This window comes from Notolepis coatsorum, assembly GCF_963971535.1.
Source record: "Notolepis coatsorum genome assembly, chromosome: 20".
Taxonomy (NCBI): Eukaryota; Metazoa; Chordata; class Actinopteri; order Aulopiformes; family Paralepididae; genus Notolepis; species Notolepis coatsorum.
In genome coordinates, this window is record NC_140184.1 from 1,066,814 (window position 1) to 1,083,039 (window position 16,226).

Genomic DNA, 16,226 nt, shown 5'->3' on the forward strand with positions numbered 1-16,226 from the left:
CATCCTTAGTACAGATGTAAAACATGTCCAGGTGAAATGCATGAGTCGTATTTGGCCAAATCGGTTCTTCTGGCCGACCCGGGATGATATCCTCTGGTACCCATTTGATGATGTCCTTGAGGTCATTCCAACCCCACAGCCTGTGACACAGCGCCATGTACAAGTCTTGAAAGAGGTGTGGGACAGACTTTCAGTTTGAGTGCCCCACAAAACTAAAAGGCACACATGCATGCACACACACACACACAATTGCCTCACACTCCATCTTGAATTACCTATTGGTCTACACACGGTATTCCCTGACAGCAGTGTGACAGTGACGACATGTCCACTCCACATGGGCTCCATCCCCTGCTTGTTTTTTGATACTCCATGTTCAGTCAGTTTACAAAGTGAGTTCAGTTACATTACAATGTTTTAATGTATGATTTTTTTGTTGAACAAATGTTTTTTATTTTCCCTTTTTAACCCTTTAATCGCCAAGGACGACTTTAGACGTCATTGCTCACCATGCTTAATCTGCCAATGACGTCTTACAGCGTCTTTGAGATCAATATTTCAAAAATCTGTCATGGCAATCATATTTCACCCACGGAGACTTGAGACTTGCTGTTGATCTCCTCTCAACTCTCCAACGGTTCAAGACCGCCATCTGGTGGCCGATCGGCGAATCGCCAAAACCGGAAGTGACACGCCGGAAGTGGTGCTCACCCATATTTCGTCCGGGCACTCGCTATCGCTAGCGGGACTCCATCTTGATACACTGGACATCGATCGGTTGCAAATAACTCGATAAACAACATGATTTGGACGCATATAGTATTATACAACCTGGAACTGGACCAACAAGATCGACATCCCATAATAGCGAACTTTCTGCTCCACGCTGATCGCCCAACACTACGAGGAAGCCGGGGTGAGTTTCAGCGTGTTTGATTATTAAACATGCAAACTGCTATGATCAATACATGACCCATACTACATGAATCATTTAACGTCGGCCACAGACTTATAAACCCCCCCCCCTCCGGTCACCAGCAGATGATGAGGCATGACGTGTAGGACCTTGTACAATTGAAATTTTTTAACTGACGTCAATCGGTATCAAACTACATTTGATGATCTAATACAGGGCTATTCAACTAAATTGTTCAGGGGGCCACATTGTCAGAAACCCAAGGGGCCAGGGGCCGGACTGCCACGGCGCCTCCCCGTGCTATGAATATATGTACACTTGACACAACACGCAACCACATTTTCACAACTTTTATTTAACTACATTGCAAAAGTAGTATACTTTTCCAAAAAAGTGCTTCATTTATGTGCCACATCTGCAACATCTCCTGCAAAAAGTGCTTCATTTATGACTGTGCAACAACTGCAACATCTCCTCTTCAACATTTCAATATAAAAATAAAATAAAAAACAAACAAGTGCATGATGTGTATCTGAACATTCTAACATCAACACTTGAACAAAAAAACACATTTATAGTGCAGCTGAGCTTATGAAAAAGTGCTTCATGTCTGTGCAACAACAGCAAATCACAGCATCTTATTAGCACTTATTGTCCACTCTTAACTCTCAAACATCAGGGGGGTGGGGGGCAGACAGGCCTAGCCTACATACACACATCTAATGAGAGCGATTGCACTTCTTTGACTGGGCAATGGCAGAGAAAGAGGGTTCATAGGAAGTGAGGGCTACCCGCAAACAGTGATGCAAATGCTCATTTGTCAAGGAGGCACGGTTGCTTGTTTTAATGGCATTCATGTGAGAGAAACTGGATTCACAGGTGTATGTTGAGCCAAACATTGTTAGCACAGATATTGCCAACGTTTTTATTTTGGGGAATGTCTTGACATGAATACACTTTATCCAAAATGTTGTGGTGGATTCATTCTCAAGTGCCTGCTTCAGAGCAGATGATGTTTGCATGTCAATTATTTCAAGTTGCAGGAGACCTTCATCAATGTGAAGTGATGCAAGGAACTCTTGTCCTTTTGTGGAAATAGCAGCTACATTGGTAAATGGGTTGCTCACAAAATGCATCAATTCTCTGGACATGTCAAATTCATCAAATCGACTTGCAAAGTTTTCCCTCAATTTATCAATGAAATCTGTCATTAATTGAGTGACTTTTGGCTCAATTGTGCGTGTTAACGTTGACATGAAAAGAAAAAAGTAAAAAAAAAAAATCATTATCATGTAATCTTTGGCGGGCCGGTCAGAATCATCCGGCCCGCGGGCCGCCAGTTGAATAGCCCTGATCTAATATATGTATTTAGGGCTATAACTCACGTTCTGCAGAATGCTGCAGAAAACGATAAAAACATATTTATACTTTAGACCGTATTTTAGTATGAATATGTGAATGAAAAAGTAGAACGTGGGCGCCCCAGTGGCGAACCACATAGCGATTCCCGAACCCGTCGTTTATTTGCCGAATGTCTTCCCCCCACTCTGTCTCCCATTCCTCCTCTGTCTCTATCTACTGGACTGCCCAGTAGAAATAAAGCAATAAAAACGCCAAAAAATTTATCTTTAAAGAAAAAGTAGAACGTTGCTAGTACATCCTAAACGATGGATACTTTTTTTTTTGTATTTTATTTTTTTTATTATTTTTTAAACAAACACATAAACAAACATGACAACACACGATAAGATATACAAGCATTAGTTGTCAGTGCACATCCAATGAAATCACATTTTAGTTAATTGTCTTATATAGGATATACCCCTAATACCTGTTATCTAAAAACCTACACACATATGCTCCAGCTCGAACCCCCCCCTCCCGGACCCCACGATGGATACTTGACGTTGAATGGGCCATAGTAATGTCAATTTAGCAATACAATTTGAAAAGTTATAGCCCTGCAAAGAAGGGGAACATCTCCATAGACAAATAGAGCTGGCAGAGGACGGTATAAGGATGGATATAAGCGTGGCAGAGAAAGGGTTCATAAAACTAGACAAACAATACAGTAACAGTAAACATCTATGATAAATCACAGGACAATGACAGAAATAATAATAACAACAATGACAGTCCAGTAATTAAATCAAAATAAATGTAGATTAAAAGACATAAAAATAATAAATACAATACAATAACATTTTTAATGTATGATTTTAAAGATTTTTTATGATTTGAGTTTTTCCTTTGATTAATAAAAATCAATTCATTACAATTTATATCTATTGTCCTTCTTAAATAGTTAAATAATGAAATGCAATGATTATGGAAAGTCTTATAGAAATGTAAGAGTAAAAAACTACTATTTATATGTTAAGCAGTATTTGTATATTCAACCCTGTTACCCTAGACGCAACCCTGTTACAGCTACATTAATTATTTCTTTAAGTTTATGAAAAACATTCAACTTTTGAATAATTGTCTGAAACGTTTAGAGCAAACATAAGAATATCGATTTTAGTTCAAAATCTTAGGTCAAATCACATTTCTGATAAAAAAATCTTGCGGCCGCTGTCAAAAAAAGGCAAATTTCAGGGTTCAGAATAGCAAAAGTGTAGGATTTTACGTAATTTTTAGACGAGCAATTATAGAAATGGTGTGAACATCTAATTATTATAGGAATGTTGACTTTAGCACAAATACATGTTTTAATCTTATTCAGAGTGTCCATAATGGGGTTGAAGAATAATGGTGTCCATATCATACAATAATGACCAAAAATAATAGAGATTTCATGCCTGAGATGGGAAAATATATTTTTCTGGAAGTAAAATATGTCATTCATCTTGAGGGGTGTTCAGAAAAGTAATACCTCAGTCCAAATCGGACTGGATTGGTGGAATGACTCCTCTACTCTTCAAAATATTAGGATATGCTGTGCTAGAGGGTAGACGCACGCTCCCTGTGCTCCCGATGCCAATCTTATTATACTAACTTAAATGCTTGCCTAAATAGTTGACTAATGTCACTGTTAGACTAAAACCGCCCTGCCTGCTTGGACATTTAGTTTATTGTCGGATTTAATATAAATGTCATTTATTAAATGAGTAAAGGTCTACGGAGCCAAGGCCCTCCCGACACGCTTGCAGATATCCAGCCAAGACGACGGATACGTCACACGCCGCCAACAGTCATGACAGACTCAGCGGCATTAAATCTAGGTGATTTAATGAAGGCAATCAAAGACGGGACTGATGTCTCAAACAGAATTGCCTACCAAGTGGATAAAATTCAATCTGCCTTGACAGCCATGGATGGTAAGCTGACAGGTTTGACAACAAGAGTCGATACAATGGAACAGCGGGTCAGTGACGTCGAGGACCACAACCAACACTCTGTCAACCGGCTTCAGAAACTTGAAAAAGAAGTCATATATCTGACGGAGAAAAACACTGACCTGGAAAACCGCAGTAGAATGTTTAACCTCAAAATCCACGGTCTTCCCGAGGGGAGAGAAGGTCCCGATCCAATCGCCTTTTTTGAGACTTTCTTTTCGAATCTGTTCGGCTCCGACGCTCCGTTCCCGAGGCGCATCGAACTACAAGCGGCCCACCGGGCCCCAAACACGCGTCCAGCCGCAGGCCGTCCACCTCGCAATGTTTGGGTTCGCTTTCTTCATCTCCAGGAGAAAAACAAGATCCAACAGCTGGCCAGAGAGAAGCGTTCCCTCACATTTGAAAACGCGAAAATCCAAATATTCCAAGACATTCCAGCGTCTATTCAAAAAAAGAGGAAAGAGCTGTTTCTTGAGGCCAAAATCGCCCTACAAGACAATAACATTGTCTACAGAATGCGCTGGCCCTCGTCGTTACAGATCGACTTCAAAGGGAAACAAACAATGTGTCACTCAAAGGAGGACGCTGATGTATTTCTCAGAGAACAATCTCCTTCCAAAAGCGAATAAAAGCGTCCCAGCAACTGTTGAAGACTAAGGCCAGTCTTGCAGCGGACAAACGACGGATCAGCTAAGTGACTGTTCTATGAACTTGAACTGTTTCTTCTCTATTTAATTTTTTTTCTCACCTATACTATAGGCTATGCCTACTACTAATATTGGAGGAGAAACTATCACTAAATAACTGTCAACAGCCAACTTGGTTGCGTTTGCCGTTTGATCAATATGCACATGCAGTGCAGCTGAATGGTTTCGTTCTATTTGTCAACACTGTCCTAATATAGGTTAATTAGCGGGCTTTGTTTATTATTATTATTATTGTTATTGTTATTGTTATTGTTATTATTATTGTTATTGTTATTATTATCATGATCATTATAGCCTGTCCGGCTTTAACACTTTGACTGCCGGGACACGTCTTTTCACGTCTTTGCTGGCCATGCTAAAGTTGCCGGGGGACGCTGTACAGCGTCCTTATATCAATATTTCAAAAATCTGCGATCGGATTCATATTCCCCCTCCGCTGGCCTGAGATCCACCAGCAGGACCCACTGAGCTCTCTGGCGGTTCAGGAGCGCCATCTGGTGGCCGATCGGCGCAATCGCCACACAGGATATTGAATAGAGGTTGTCATGACGACCGTAGTACTTCCGGGCGCTCGCTATGGTTCATGGGACTCTGGCTCGTCACGCTACACGGTGATCGATTGGCAATAACTCGATAAACAACATGATTTGGATGTATATACCATTATACAAGCTGGAGATGGACCGGGTAAAAATATATCCCATAATGATAAAATTTCTACTCGACGATGATCGCCCAACGGCGCGCGGAGACTGGGGTGAGTTTTAGCGTGTAACGTTACCATCTTAGATACTAACTGCTATTATCAACATTTGACCCACATTAGATGATTGGTATAACGCTGCCCACGGAATTATAAACGCCCCCTCGCCCATCCGGTCAACATCAGATGACGTGTAGTAACTTCTAGAAGTACGTCTAGTTGGAATTTTTTATATCGCGCTGATTGCCATCAAACTGTATTTCATCATCAATATAATGCATTTGGGGCTATATATCACGTTCTGGAGAAAGCTGCAGAAAGAGATGAAAACATACTTATACATTAGACCATACTTTACTATGAATATGTGAATGAAAAAGTTTAACGTTGCTACACAATGAACAATACATATAGGACTTTGAATGGGCCCTAATAATGGCAATGTAGCAATAGAATTTAAAAAGTTATAGCCCTGCAAAGAAGGGGACTTTCTCCATAGACAAATAGCGCTGGCAATCTATGGTATATCATTAATTTAACCCAAGGCAACCAAAGTGTTAAGATCAACTGGCCAAAATCTGCTTTTCTTCCACTTAATGAGCCTGCAAAGGCTACCATCTTACCGGCAAACATGCTTATGGTGGAGCACTTTAAATGTCTCGGGATTGAAATATTCCCCACTATTGGCCAGACGGTAAGGTATAATTACTCCAGCTTGGGTGACAGGATTACGAATGACTTTAACAGATGGTCCAAATTAAAAAATTCATTACAGGCCCGTGCGTCAATAATTAAAATGAATATTTTACCCAGAATTAACTTTATCAGCTCCATGCTCCCGTTACCTCCTCCTGTTGGTTACTGGCAGGAATTGCACTCTGCCTCGTATAAATTCGTTTGGAACAATAAACGCCCGCGCTTGAAGAGATCAACTGCCCAAAGGAGTAAACTCGATGGGGGCTTAGCATTTCCAGACTTTAAATATTATTTTCAGGCTTTCTCTCTGAGACCTTTGATCACTTGGTTTGATGCTCAAGCAGCTGTATCTTGGCGACCATTGGAGGAGAAGTTGGTGTCCCCATATAGACTTCAGGATATTGTGTATATCAACATATCAATTAAACAATGTAAATTATGATTTGGCCCTTTAATCACACATGTGATCCAAACTTGGCGTGACACTCAGAAAGTGGGTACAAACCGCCATCAATGGCACACGCATTCCCCTCTATTTAATAAAATCTTCTCCTTATTGGACAACAACCTATTAGGTACCCTAGATGGGAAAAGAAAGGCATCCACACATTGGGGGATATCTTTGATAACTCTGGCCTCCGATCTTTCCAGGATATATCCAACGGATATGATCTCCCCGGAACCTCCTTTTTCTTTTATTTACAAATAAGAGCAGCTCTGAAGGCTCATGGCGTGCCATGGGATGCTCCACTAGTGCATCACCGCTTTCACAAATTATTTTATGACAAGGAGACATCGAGAGGCTTTGTCTCTGACTTTTATCGCCATTTACTCATGACCTCGTATAAAGAGCTCCCCCTGGATACGATTTGGAGAAAGGATGTTCCGGAGTTGGATGTAGATTTTGATTGGGATGCAGTCTGGGAAAATGTTCGGTTATCCTCACACAACCCAGATCACCAACAGATTCATCTAAATTTTATTCACAGGACTTATTTAACCCCTAGACGATTGAATTCAATGGGTCTCAGACCTGATTCTCTATGTACCTTGTGTCCAAATGGCGCCACAGGTACATTTATCATATGTACTGGGAATGCCCTCCTGTTGTGATTTTTTGGGGAAATGTTACATATCAGCTCTCAGACATTTTCTCTCTAACCATACCTGTATCTCCTTCTGTATTATTACTGAATGATCTCTCTAAATTACTGACCTCTATACAGGTGAAAAAACTCATTTTGGCCGGCCTCACAGCCGCAAAAAAATTGATTGCCTCACGTTGGTTTCATCCAGATAGACTCTGTCCAAAGGTATGGTTTCTCACCTACCTTGACGTGATCTATTTGGAGATATCCACGGCACGTGTTATAGGGGTTAGGGAATCTGATATCGTAATTTGGTTGGCTAGTGGCTACAGTGGCAAAGTTGAGGGAACGCATATAAGTTTGGAAATGTTTGTTTTGATTCTTGTTTTTTTGCTGAGTGATGTATTGTGAGTGTGACTCATGTTGAGGTCCTGGGGGGAGAGAACGAGAGAGTGTCCATGTTAGGATGATCACTGTACAGTTGTATCAGTTGTTGTCTTGTCATGTGGTATTGAGTTACTGTCTTGGGAAGTCTTTTTATGTATTGTTGTTGTTGTATTGTGATATGTTTTGTTTCATGTTGGAAAAAAGAAAAGAAAAATATTTGATAAAAAAAATATATATATATTAGGATATCACATATTAACATGAAAGAGGGAACTATTCTGGACTGGGCTGAACTGGGCAGTGAAAGATGCTGGGCTGGACTGGGTTGGGCAGGGAAAGTTGGGCTGGTCTAGGTTGGACTGGGTTCGGCTGGGCAGTGAAAGAACCAAGCATTTCACTGTAATGTAATAGCTAAATAAAACAACTTTAACTTGACTTGTTACATTTGCACTCTGGTTAGATGCCAAACGTATTCTGGTTGTACTGTACTTGTGCTGTATGATGACAATACATTGGAATTAGGGCTGGGCGATAAAACGATAACGATAACTATCGCGATAAATTATTTCCTTGAAATAAACATGAAACGTGGTCGCAAAGTTTCGATATATCGATTTTCCAAGCTTGGATATGAGCACACGCACTAACAACCAATCAGTGAAGGAGATGGCCGACAGCGAAGGAGACCCGCGCTGCACCTCTGGGTAGAGAGGTAGGACTCCAGTAGTAAACAAGGCTGGCTAGGATAATTAGCTTGCACGCCGCTATTTTATAGTTTACGTGCCGAGTGGGTGTGTGGCGTGAATTCTGAGGCCACGGTTAGAGTAGTGTGGGGTATGCGGTGGACGTCGTTGCAATGTATTGGGGCGGAACAGAGTATTTTAGGGTGATATTTAGTACATTGGAAACAAGGCTGGCTAGGATAATTAGCTTGCACGCCGCTATTTTATAGTTTACGTGCTGAGTGGGTGTGTGGCGTGAATTCTGAGGCCACGGTTAGAGTAGTGTGGGGTATGCAGTGGACGTCGTTGCAATGTATTGGGGCTGAACGGAGTATTTTAGGGTGATATTTAGTACATTGTCATGGGATACACCGCTTGCTCTGGCTAACTGCTAACGTGCGCGGACTGATGACGACATCAACTCGAGACATTCGCAGCAGCAAAACAAGTCTATTAATAGCCCGTCCATCGGCGCCGGGCATAAGAAGTTAATTAAACTTGACAGAAATTATATCGACGATAATTATCGATATCGAGTTATATGAAAATAATTTTATAATTTTATTGCGATAACGTTTTTGGCCATATCGCCCAGCCCTAATTGGAATCTAATCTCATGTCAACGCTAGGGGTTCAGCAGGTGTATTCTGAATGACAAGTATGACGACATCACCGTTGTGAAGGGCATATGGGCGAGTGGTGATATGGGGGGAAACCCGGTAATAATAAAATGTCACTCGGCTGCATTTATAGTTGTCCACTATGTTGAATGCGCGTTATGGTAGCTTGTTACATGCTAGGTAGCTAGCCGGCTAATGCTGGTTGACTTGAGTGAGTGGAATCGTTAGCCCCTTTCGTGACTGCGATGCAAGCCTCGCTTGAATACGCAGTCACTGGTTCCCACGTTACTAGCCATGTTAATGTGCACATCAAGCACTGCTTAAAAGCGAGCGGTGGGTCCAAAATGTATCGGATATAAATTTCAAAGGTACCCACCGTTGTATTAGGGTTTCACACACACGCGCGGCAGGATTTGAAAGCTTGGTGTTGCTAATAAACATTTTAAATCATTTTTATAAACGAGTAAAAAAAAATCACTGAGCTAGCCTTGGCTAAAATGGCTGCTTCCGCATTTTCACGCAGGAGCGCTGTGATTGCTGGCTGCTTTGTCACGTGCCTGGTGCGCCCAGCAATCACAGCGCTCCTGCATTAAAATGCTGAAGCAGCCATTTTAGCCAAGGCTAGCTCAGTGATTTTTTTTACTCGTTTATAAAAATGATTTTAAATGTTTATTAACGTCTTTAACCAGTGCTTGATGTGCACATTAACATGGCTAGTAACATGGGAGCCAGTGACTGCGTATTCAAGCGAGGCTTGCATCGCAGTCACGAAAGGGGCTATTGAATCGTTAGCCTCACGCCCACTTGTCATTCTCATCCGACTTGAAGGAGACGCGACGCGTGCTGTTGTTCGCCCCCATGTCAGACCGCACTGATATCCGAAAGCAACGACTCTACATGCAATTATTTTCACTGATGAGACCGGCAGATCTGCTTGGGGGAACATGTGGGAGGGGACAGCCTGGGGGAACATGTGGGAGGGGACAGCCTGGGGGAACATGTGGGAGGGGACAGCCTGGGGGAACATGTGGGAGGGGACAGCCTGGGGGAACATGTGGGAGGGGACAGCCTGGGGGAACATGTGGGAGGGGACAGCCTGGGGGAACATGTGGGAGGGGACAGGCAGCCCTGGGGGAACATGTGGGAGGGGACAGCCTGGGGGAACATGTGGGAGGGGACAGCCTGGGGGAACATGTGGGAGGGGACGCCTCTATAATAAAGGCAGCGCAAGAGTCCTTCCGCGTTTCTCTGATTGGCCGCGACGCCCCACGCTGCCGCGGCAGTGCGGAAATAGGCTGCATTCTATTGCCATGCTCTGCGACAAACTCTAACCTTAACCAACTCCGAAACAATGCCTAAACTTAACCCTAACCTTAACCAACTCCGAAACAATGCCTAAACTTAACCCTAACCAACTCCGAAACAATGCCTAAACTTAACCCTAACCGTAACCAACTCCGAAACAATGCCTAAACTTAACCGGTGAAAGAATGCACGTTTATAAAAAAAAAAAAAAAAATGAAGGGATTCGAACTTGTCACCGCAGGTTCCACAGCAAGGCGGCGAGCGAGTTGAGCTAACCGTCGATGTTAAAAGAGGGGGGATTACGGCTGCATAATGCCGCGGCAGAGCTCCGCGGCAGACGCGCGGCGTCGCGGCCAATCGGAGAAACGCGGAAGGGCTCTTGCGCTGCCTTTAAAGAAGAGGCGGAGGGGACAGGCAGCCCTGGGGCAACATGTGGGAGGGGACAGCCTGGGGGAACATGTGGGAGGGGACAGCCTGGGGGAACATGTGGGAGGGGACAGCCTGGGGGAACATGTGGGAGGGGACAGCCTGGGGGAACATGTGGGAGGGGACAGCCTGGGGGAACATGTGGGAGGGGACAGGCAGCCCTGGGGCAACATGTCGGAGGGGACAGCCTGGGGCAACATGTGGGAGGGGACAGCCTGGGGGAACATGTGGGAGGGGACAGGCAGCCCTGGGGGAACATGTGGGAGGGGACAGCCTGGGGGAACATGTGGGAGGGGACAGGCCTTGGGAGCTACTTTTAGTGCTGTAGATAACATGTGTGTCTTGAATGGAGGACAGAGGATTGCCCTGTGATAGAAGGGGAGAGGCTAGAGTATTGTATATATTGTACCTGTATTTTATTTAGTTTCAGTTGTATGTCTTGTGAATTGCACAATGGAAAATGTGTGAAAAGAACATAACCAAGAACTGGAAACTAAAAACATTGTGTGAAAAAAATAAACTTGTACTCGCTCTTCTTTTTTGTCATTTATTAATTTAAATATTTTTTTCTCTCTCTTTTAGAAGAGAAGGCGACGAATAGATCGCTCCGACATCGGAGAGCCGACTAACTTCGTCCACACCACCCACGTGGGCTCGGGGGACATGGGCGTGGGCGTGGCTTCGGTAACCATAGAGACATCTCTCCGGCAGACACAGTAAAATCGCACAAATCGGTGTTCCATGCTGTCAGTAATCAATGTCCGACTGTAACTCTGTTCTGTAGGTGGACCTGGTTCAGGCGCAGATGAAATCTAAAGGTGGATATGTACACGGAGGTTCTGAGGGCTCTCAGTTATAACAAGGTGAGATTGATTGATTGAAAACTTTATTAACACTTTCAGTGCCAGGCCGTGTTTTCCTTTTTACCCCGTTGATGCCACGGTCCACGGCACGTTAATATCGCCTAATCTATGTTTTAAATTATGCTATGTGTCTAACCTGCCAATCGCTTATCAAAGAATCATTTTCCAGTCAACATTGGCAAAGCAGATTGTGTTTTTATCGCTTAATTTCCTTTTTATAGCATTTTGAAAACCACTGTTTCGAAGAAAAAACAACACATTCCCTGATAATCGCCTTTTACTGGAATATTCCAGAACGTTATCATTTGTCGGTCTATTTATGAATCGTTTTCAAATAAACGCTAGATGGTCGATAGTATATGTGTGCGCACGCTCGTGCCGTGCGCTGATAATCGCTGCTATTATTTCCTCATGGCTTTTACAGTGAAACAGCCATATCACATATAGTGGAAACGCTTATATCTCCTCGAAAACGAGTCTGATTATCCTAACACTGATAACATAGATTCCTTACCTGACATCAGATGGTATCCAAATGGTATATTCCAATTCCTGATCACCATTCGAAAAAATCGATAAGTATATTGATCCAACGTGTGTACAGTATAACCCATGCTCGCCGCGGCTCAGAGGCTCCAGAATGAACTCTGGTAACTCCGGCTGCATCAGTGGACTGGAAAATGCGGACTGAATTCTTTTTTTCCCCCATCCATTTTCATTGAGTCCATTCCAAAAGGGTGATTTACCATCTGGGAGACGATAGGGGGCGCTTTTTTCACATCTGATCGCCGGCGGCCCCTGGATCTCCAACGGTAGGCTCGCGTGATGCAATATGATTTCAGATCGCTAAGTCGCGGGGGAAGTCGTTTCTGATTATTGATTACTAATAACGGCATTCGTTATTGCAACATCATACGCTGACCGGGTGGATGGCTATGAGAACAAGGCCCGATCAGATTGAAATTGACGTAAAATCGCTCTTACCTGTGGCCGGTTGGATTCCAAAAAGAATTTCCCAGTTATTTGATCGCCATCTGGTAGATCTATATGTCCATTGGCTGATGCTATATTCCTTTACTGCATACGGAATTCGGCGTCGCAAAAAGTATTTCAGGCGATTGGGTAAAGCCCTCGCTTCAGGCTAACAGAAAAGCTAACCCGGAGTGAAAAAAAAGTGACACCCGGTCTGCAACAGGGGAAACTGCATTATCGAGACAGCGCCAATACCAGGATCTGGCCTGTACTGCACTTTCGGAGTCCCGATATGCCATTTCCAGCCAACATACAGCTCTGTGACATTGAGTAGGATATTAAAATGGAATAAAAGCAAAACCGAGTAGTAACACGTATATACGTGGTTGGCCGTTTAAGGATGGCGCCCAATAACGTATACATACGTGGTTGGCCACGAAACGTTTAAGGGGATGCAGACCAGAGAAAGACTTTCGTCTTGTTTACATCAGGGTCCCCCATTTTCAATTCATAATGAGACACACCGTCCCCAATCCTGTCAATCAGATTCCGTTATCTGTCACCTAGGCAACGGCTATTCTTCCTGGGGTTCACATGGAACAAAACAAAAATATTAGGGGTGGGACTTGATTAAAATGTTAATCGAATTAATTCGAGACTTTATAGTTAATTAATCAAAATTAATCACTTTTTAATCGCATATCAATATTTGATGCGAAAAGCAACATTTTTCAATTCAAATGGATTTAGGTATAAGAGTGAATCAATGAATATACATACGTTAAGTAGCAAAATCCTGTATTAGCTACTACACAGACCAACAGATCAATGCAATCTTTTACAAAGTGCAGACGTTTTAGGAATTATATATATATATATATATATATATATATATACAGCGCAAAGGACCTTTGTAAACTCGAGCACTTTCGAGCTAAAAGTAAAACGCAGTACTTTCAGTTTCAGGTACATTCCAGAACAGTTGACCATTAAACCATTTATTATACTTATAGCACATGCATGAGTCTGGTCTCCTTTGAAAGGTAACATTCTTACACAATAAAGAAAAATCATCATGCGATAATTTTTTTTTACTTTTAATTCTTTCTGTAGTTAATTAATCTAAATGAATGCGAAGTCCCAGCCCTAAAAAATATACATACATACCTATATTTCCAAAGATTCAATATAAGAAATGAACCCTCTAAAGCCCATAGACAAAGGTTCACCTGGACGTAGTGTTATATTTGAACCCTCTAAAGCCCATAGACAAAGGTTCACCTGGACGTAGTGTTATATTTTAACCCTCTAAAGCCCATAGACAAAGGTTCACCTGGACGTAGTGTTATATTTTAACCCTCTAAAGCCCATAGACAAAGGTTCACCTGGACGTAGTGTTATATTTGAACCCTCTAAAGCCCATAGACAAAGGTTCACCTGGACGTAGTGTTATATTTTAACCCTCTAAAGCCCATAGACAAAGGTTCACCTGGACGTAGTGTTATATTTTAACCCTCTAAAGCCCATAGACAAAGGTTCACCTGGACGTAGTGTTATATTTGAACCCTCTAAAGCCCATAGACAAAGGTTCACGTAGATATAACGTAGTGTTATATCTCTGCCAATTCTGACCTTATTCTTTGAGTCTGTAACAATCTCGCACCACTGCCTACAACCTGGGCAGAGAGTCAGGAAACATGGAGGAGTATAAGGCTACAGTCTATACTCTGCGCAAGGCTGTTAAACTTGCAAAACGGACGTATGCTGACAAAATGGAGACACAAATGGCACAGAATGACACAAGAGGCTTATGGCGGGGACTGAGGACGATAACAGACTACAAAGTCAGCGGCCCCTCAATGGGGAGCGACGACGCCTCTCTCGCGGACAAACTCAACTCTTTCTACGTTCGGTTTGGTGCAGACAGTGGCGCCGCTAGCTCAACGGCTAGTGACGTCACTGGCGTGTCGGCTGTTGTGGAGGGGGGGGGGGGCATCCGCGGGGGGGGGCGGGGACGCTCTCTCATTGTCGGTAAACAGTGTGAGAAGAGCATTTATGCAGGTGAACACCAGAAAAGCTGCTGGCCCAGACGGAATAACAGTACCGTTACACCTCTAGTGAGCAAACAATATTTGACATTAAAAATAGGATTGTAGAATAACTCTATAGTTACCGGGAATTATTGTTTTTTTCAACATGTAAAGTTCTATTTAGGTGTTTTGAACCTCCTTGTGAAATATGGTGCAAATACGTACACCTTTTCCTCAGTGAGTGACAAATATACTGTAAACTAAAATATGTATTGAAATATGCTGTAAACAAATACTGTAAAAGGATGTATTATAGATGGGTTTTCTCATCCTCAAATTGATACAAAAATTTACAATTGTAATGATTTTTGATGCAGTTAGTCTTGTTTACATAATGTTTGTAAACATTGACAAAATGTTTATTATTATTGAGTTTCAATTAGTTAATAATGGCTTATTTTTCATGCAATTTAAACTCTTGGATAATTAATGTGCATACAGCCAACATTGATGTGGTAAAATTATACACTGGACCTTTAACGTCCGCTTGTTCTACTTTCTCTCCCTCACAGACCTGCCGACGCTTGTGGAAACTACTGTTGTGGATTTGATGAAGCATTTTGGAAAGCAGTTGTGTCTAAAATGGACACACGACCAAAATAGGAAATCACTGCTTTGCCACGATGTTGTATATAGTTTTTATTTTTTTATGAAAGCACTGCTATCCATTGCCTGCCATATTGTTGCACTGTAAGAGTAGATGGGAGGGTTTAGTTCATAATTTCAGTCGGACGTATGCTTGTGTGTATGAGGAAAGTATTTTCTAAAGTACTTGCTGTTGTAGCCTATTTGGATGCCTGTGTATTTATTACCTGATTTGTAAACAGACCTCATGGTGGCTGGGCCACTCTGGAGAGTTGAAGCGGTCACAGTTTCATTCTAAAAATGTCAAAGCTTTTCACAAGACGGACTAGAGGTAGCAAAGCAAAAAGCAACTGTTCACTGTTTTATTCTGGAAGCTACTCTTCACTGAGTTTCCTTTCAGGAGTAAAGAATGCTGTTTTATAATAAAGTTGAAATGAGTAGAGCACACTGGACCATATGTTGTACACTCCTATGTTGTACAACTCCTAACTCCTGAATGCCTATGAATTTTGCATTGATCTCAACCATGTATGTTTTTTATATGGACTTGGAATTTCCCTTAGAGGTTTAATAAAGTTAGAAAGATCTAATCTGCCTTAGAAGTCATTGTACATTCATCACTGCTTGTGGCCAATCATGTTTCCTAAGTATTATTAAAACAACATTGCTGGGGCAATTCCTTGAGCACAATTGCCCACAGAGTAGCCCAACATACAAATATGCAGTTTTGCCAACAATAACTATCACATTTTAATGTATTTAATTGAAAATACCAATTCATTTCAAATGTGTGGTGTGTTTAAATTGT

The 16,226-nt window shown here is 42.3% G+C and overlaps 1 protein-coding gene across 1 annotated transcript in view; it reads left to right on the top strand.

Annotated features, from left to right (window-relative positions):
* LOC311247253 (CDC42 small effector protein 2-like) overlaps positions 1 to 16,002 on the top strand; it is a 31,313-nt gene extending 15,311 nt beyond the window's left edge. The window contains exons 3-5 of the mRNA XM_084337602.1: positions 11,491 to 11,592; positions 11,693 to 11,771; positions 15,346 to 16,002. Of these exons, the coding sequence (XP_084193728.1) occupies positions 11,491 to 11,592; positions 11,693 to 11,767 (177 nt within the window). The 3' untranslated portion in view covers positions 11,768 to 11,771; positions 15,346 to 16,002. The remainder of the gene's footprint in view (positions 1 to 11,490; positions 11,593 to 11,692; positions 11,772 to 15,345) is intronic.
* Positions 16,003 to 16,226: the final 224 nt, after the last annotated feature.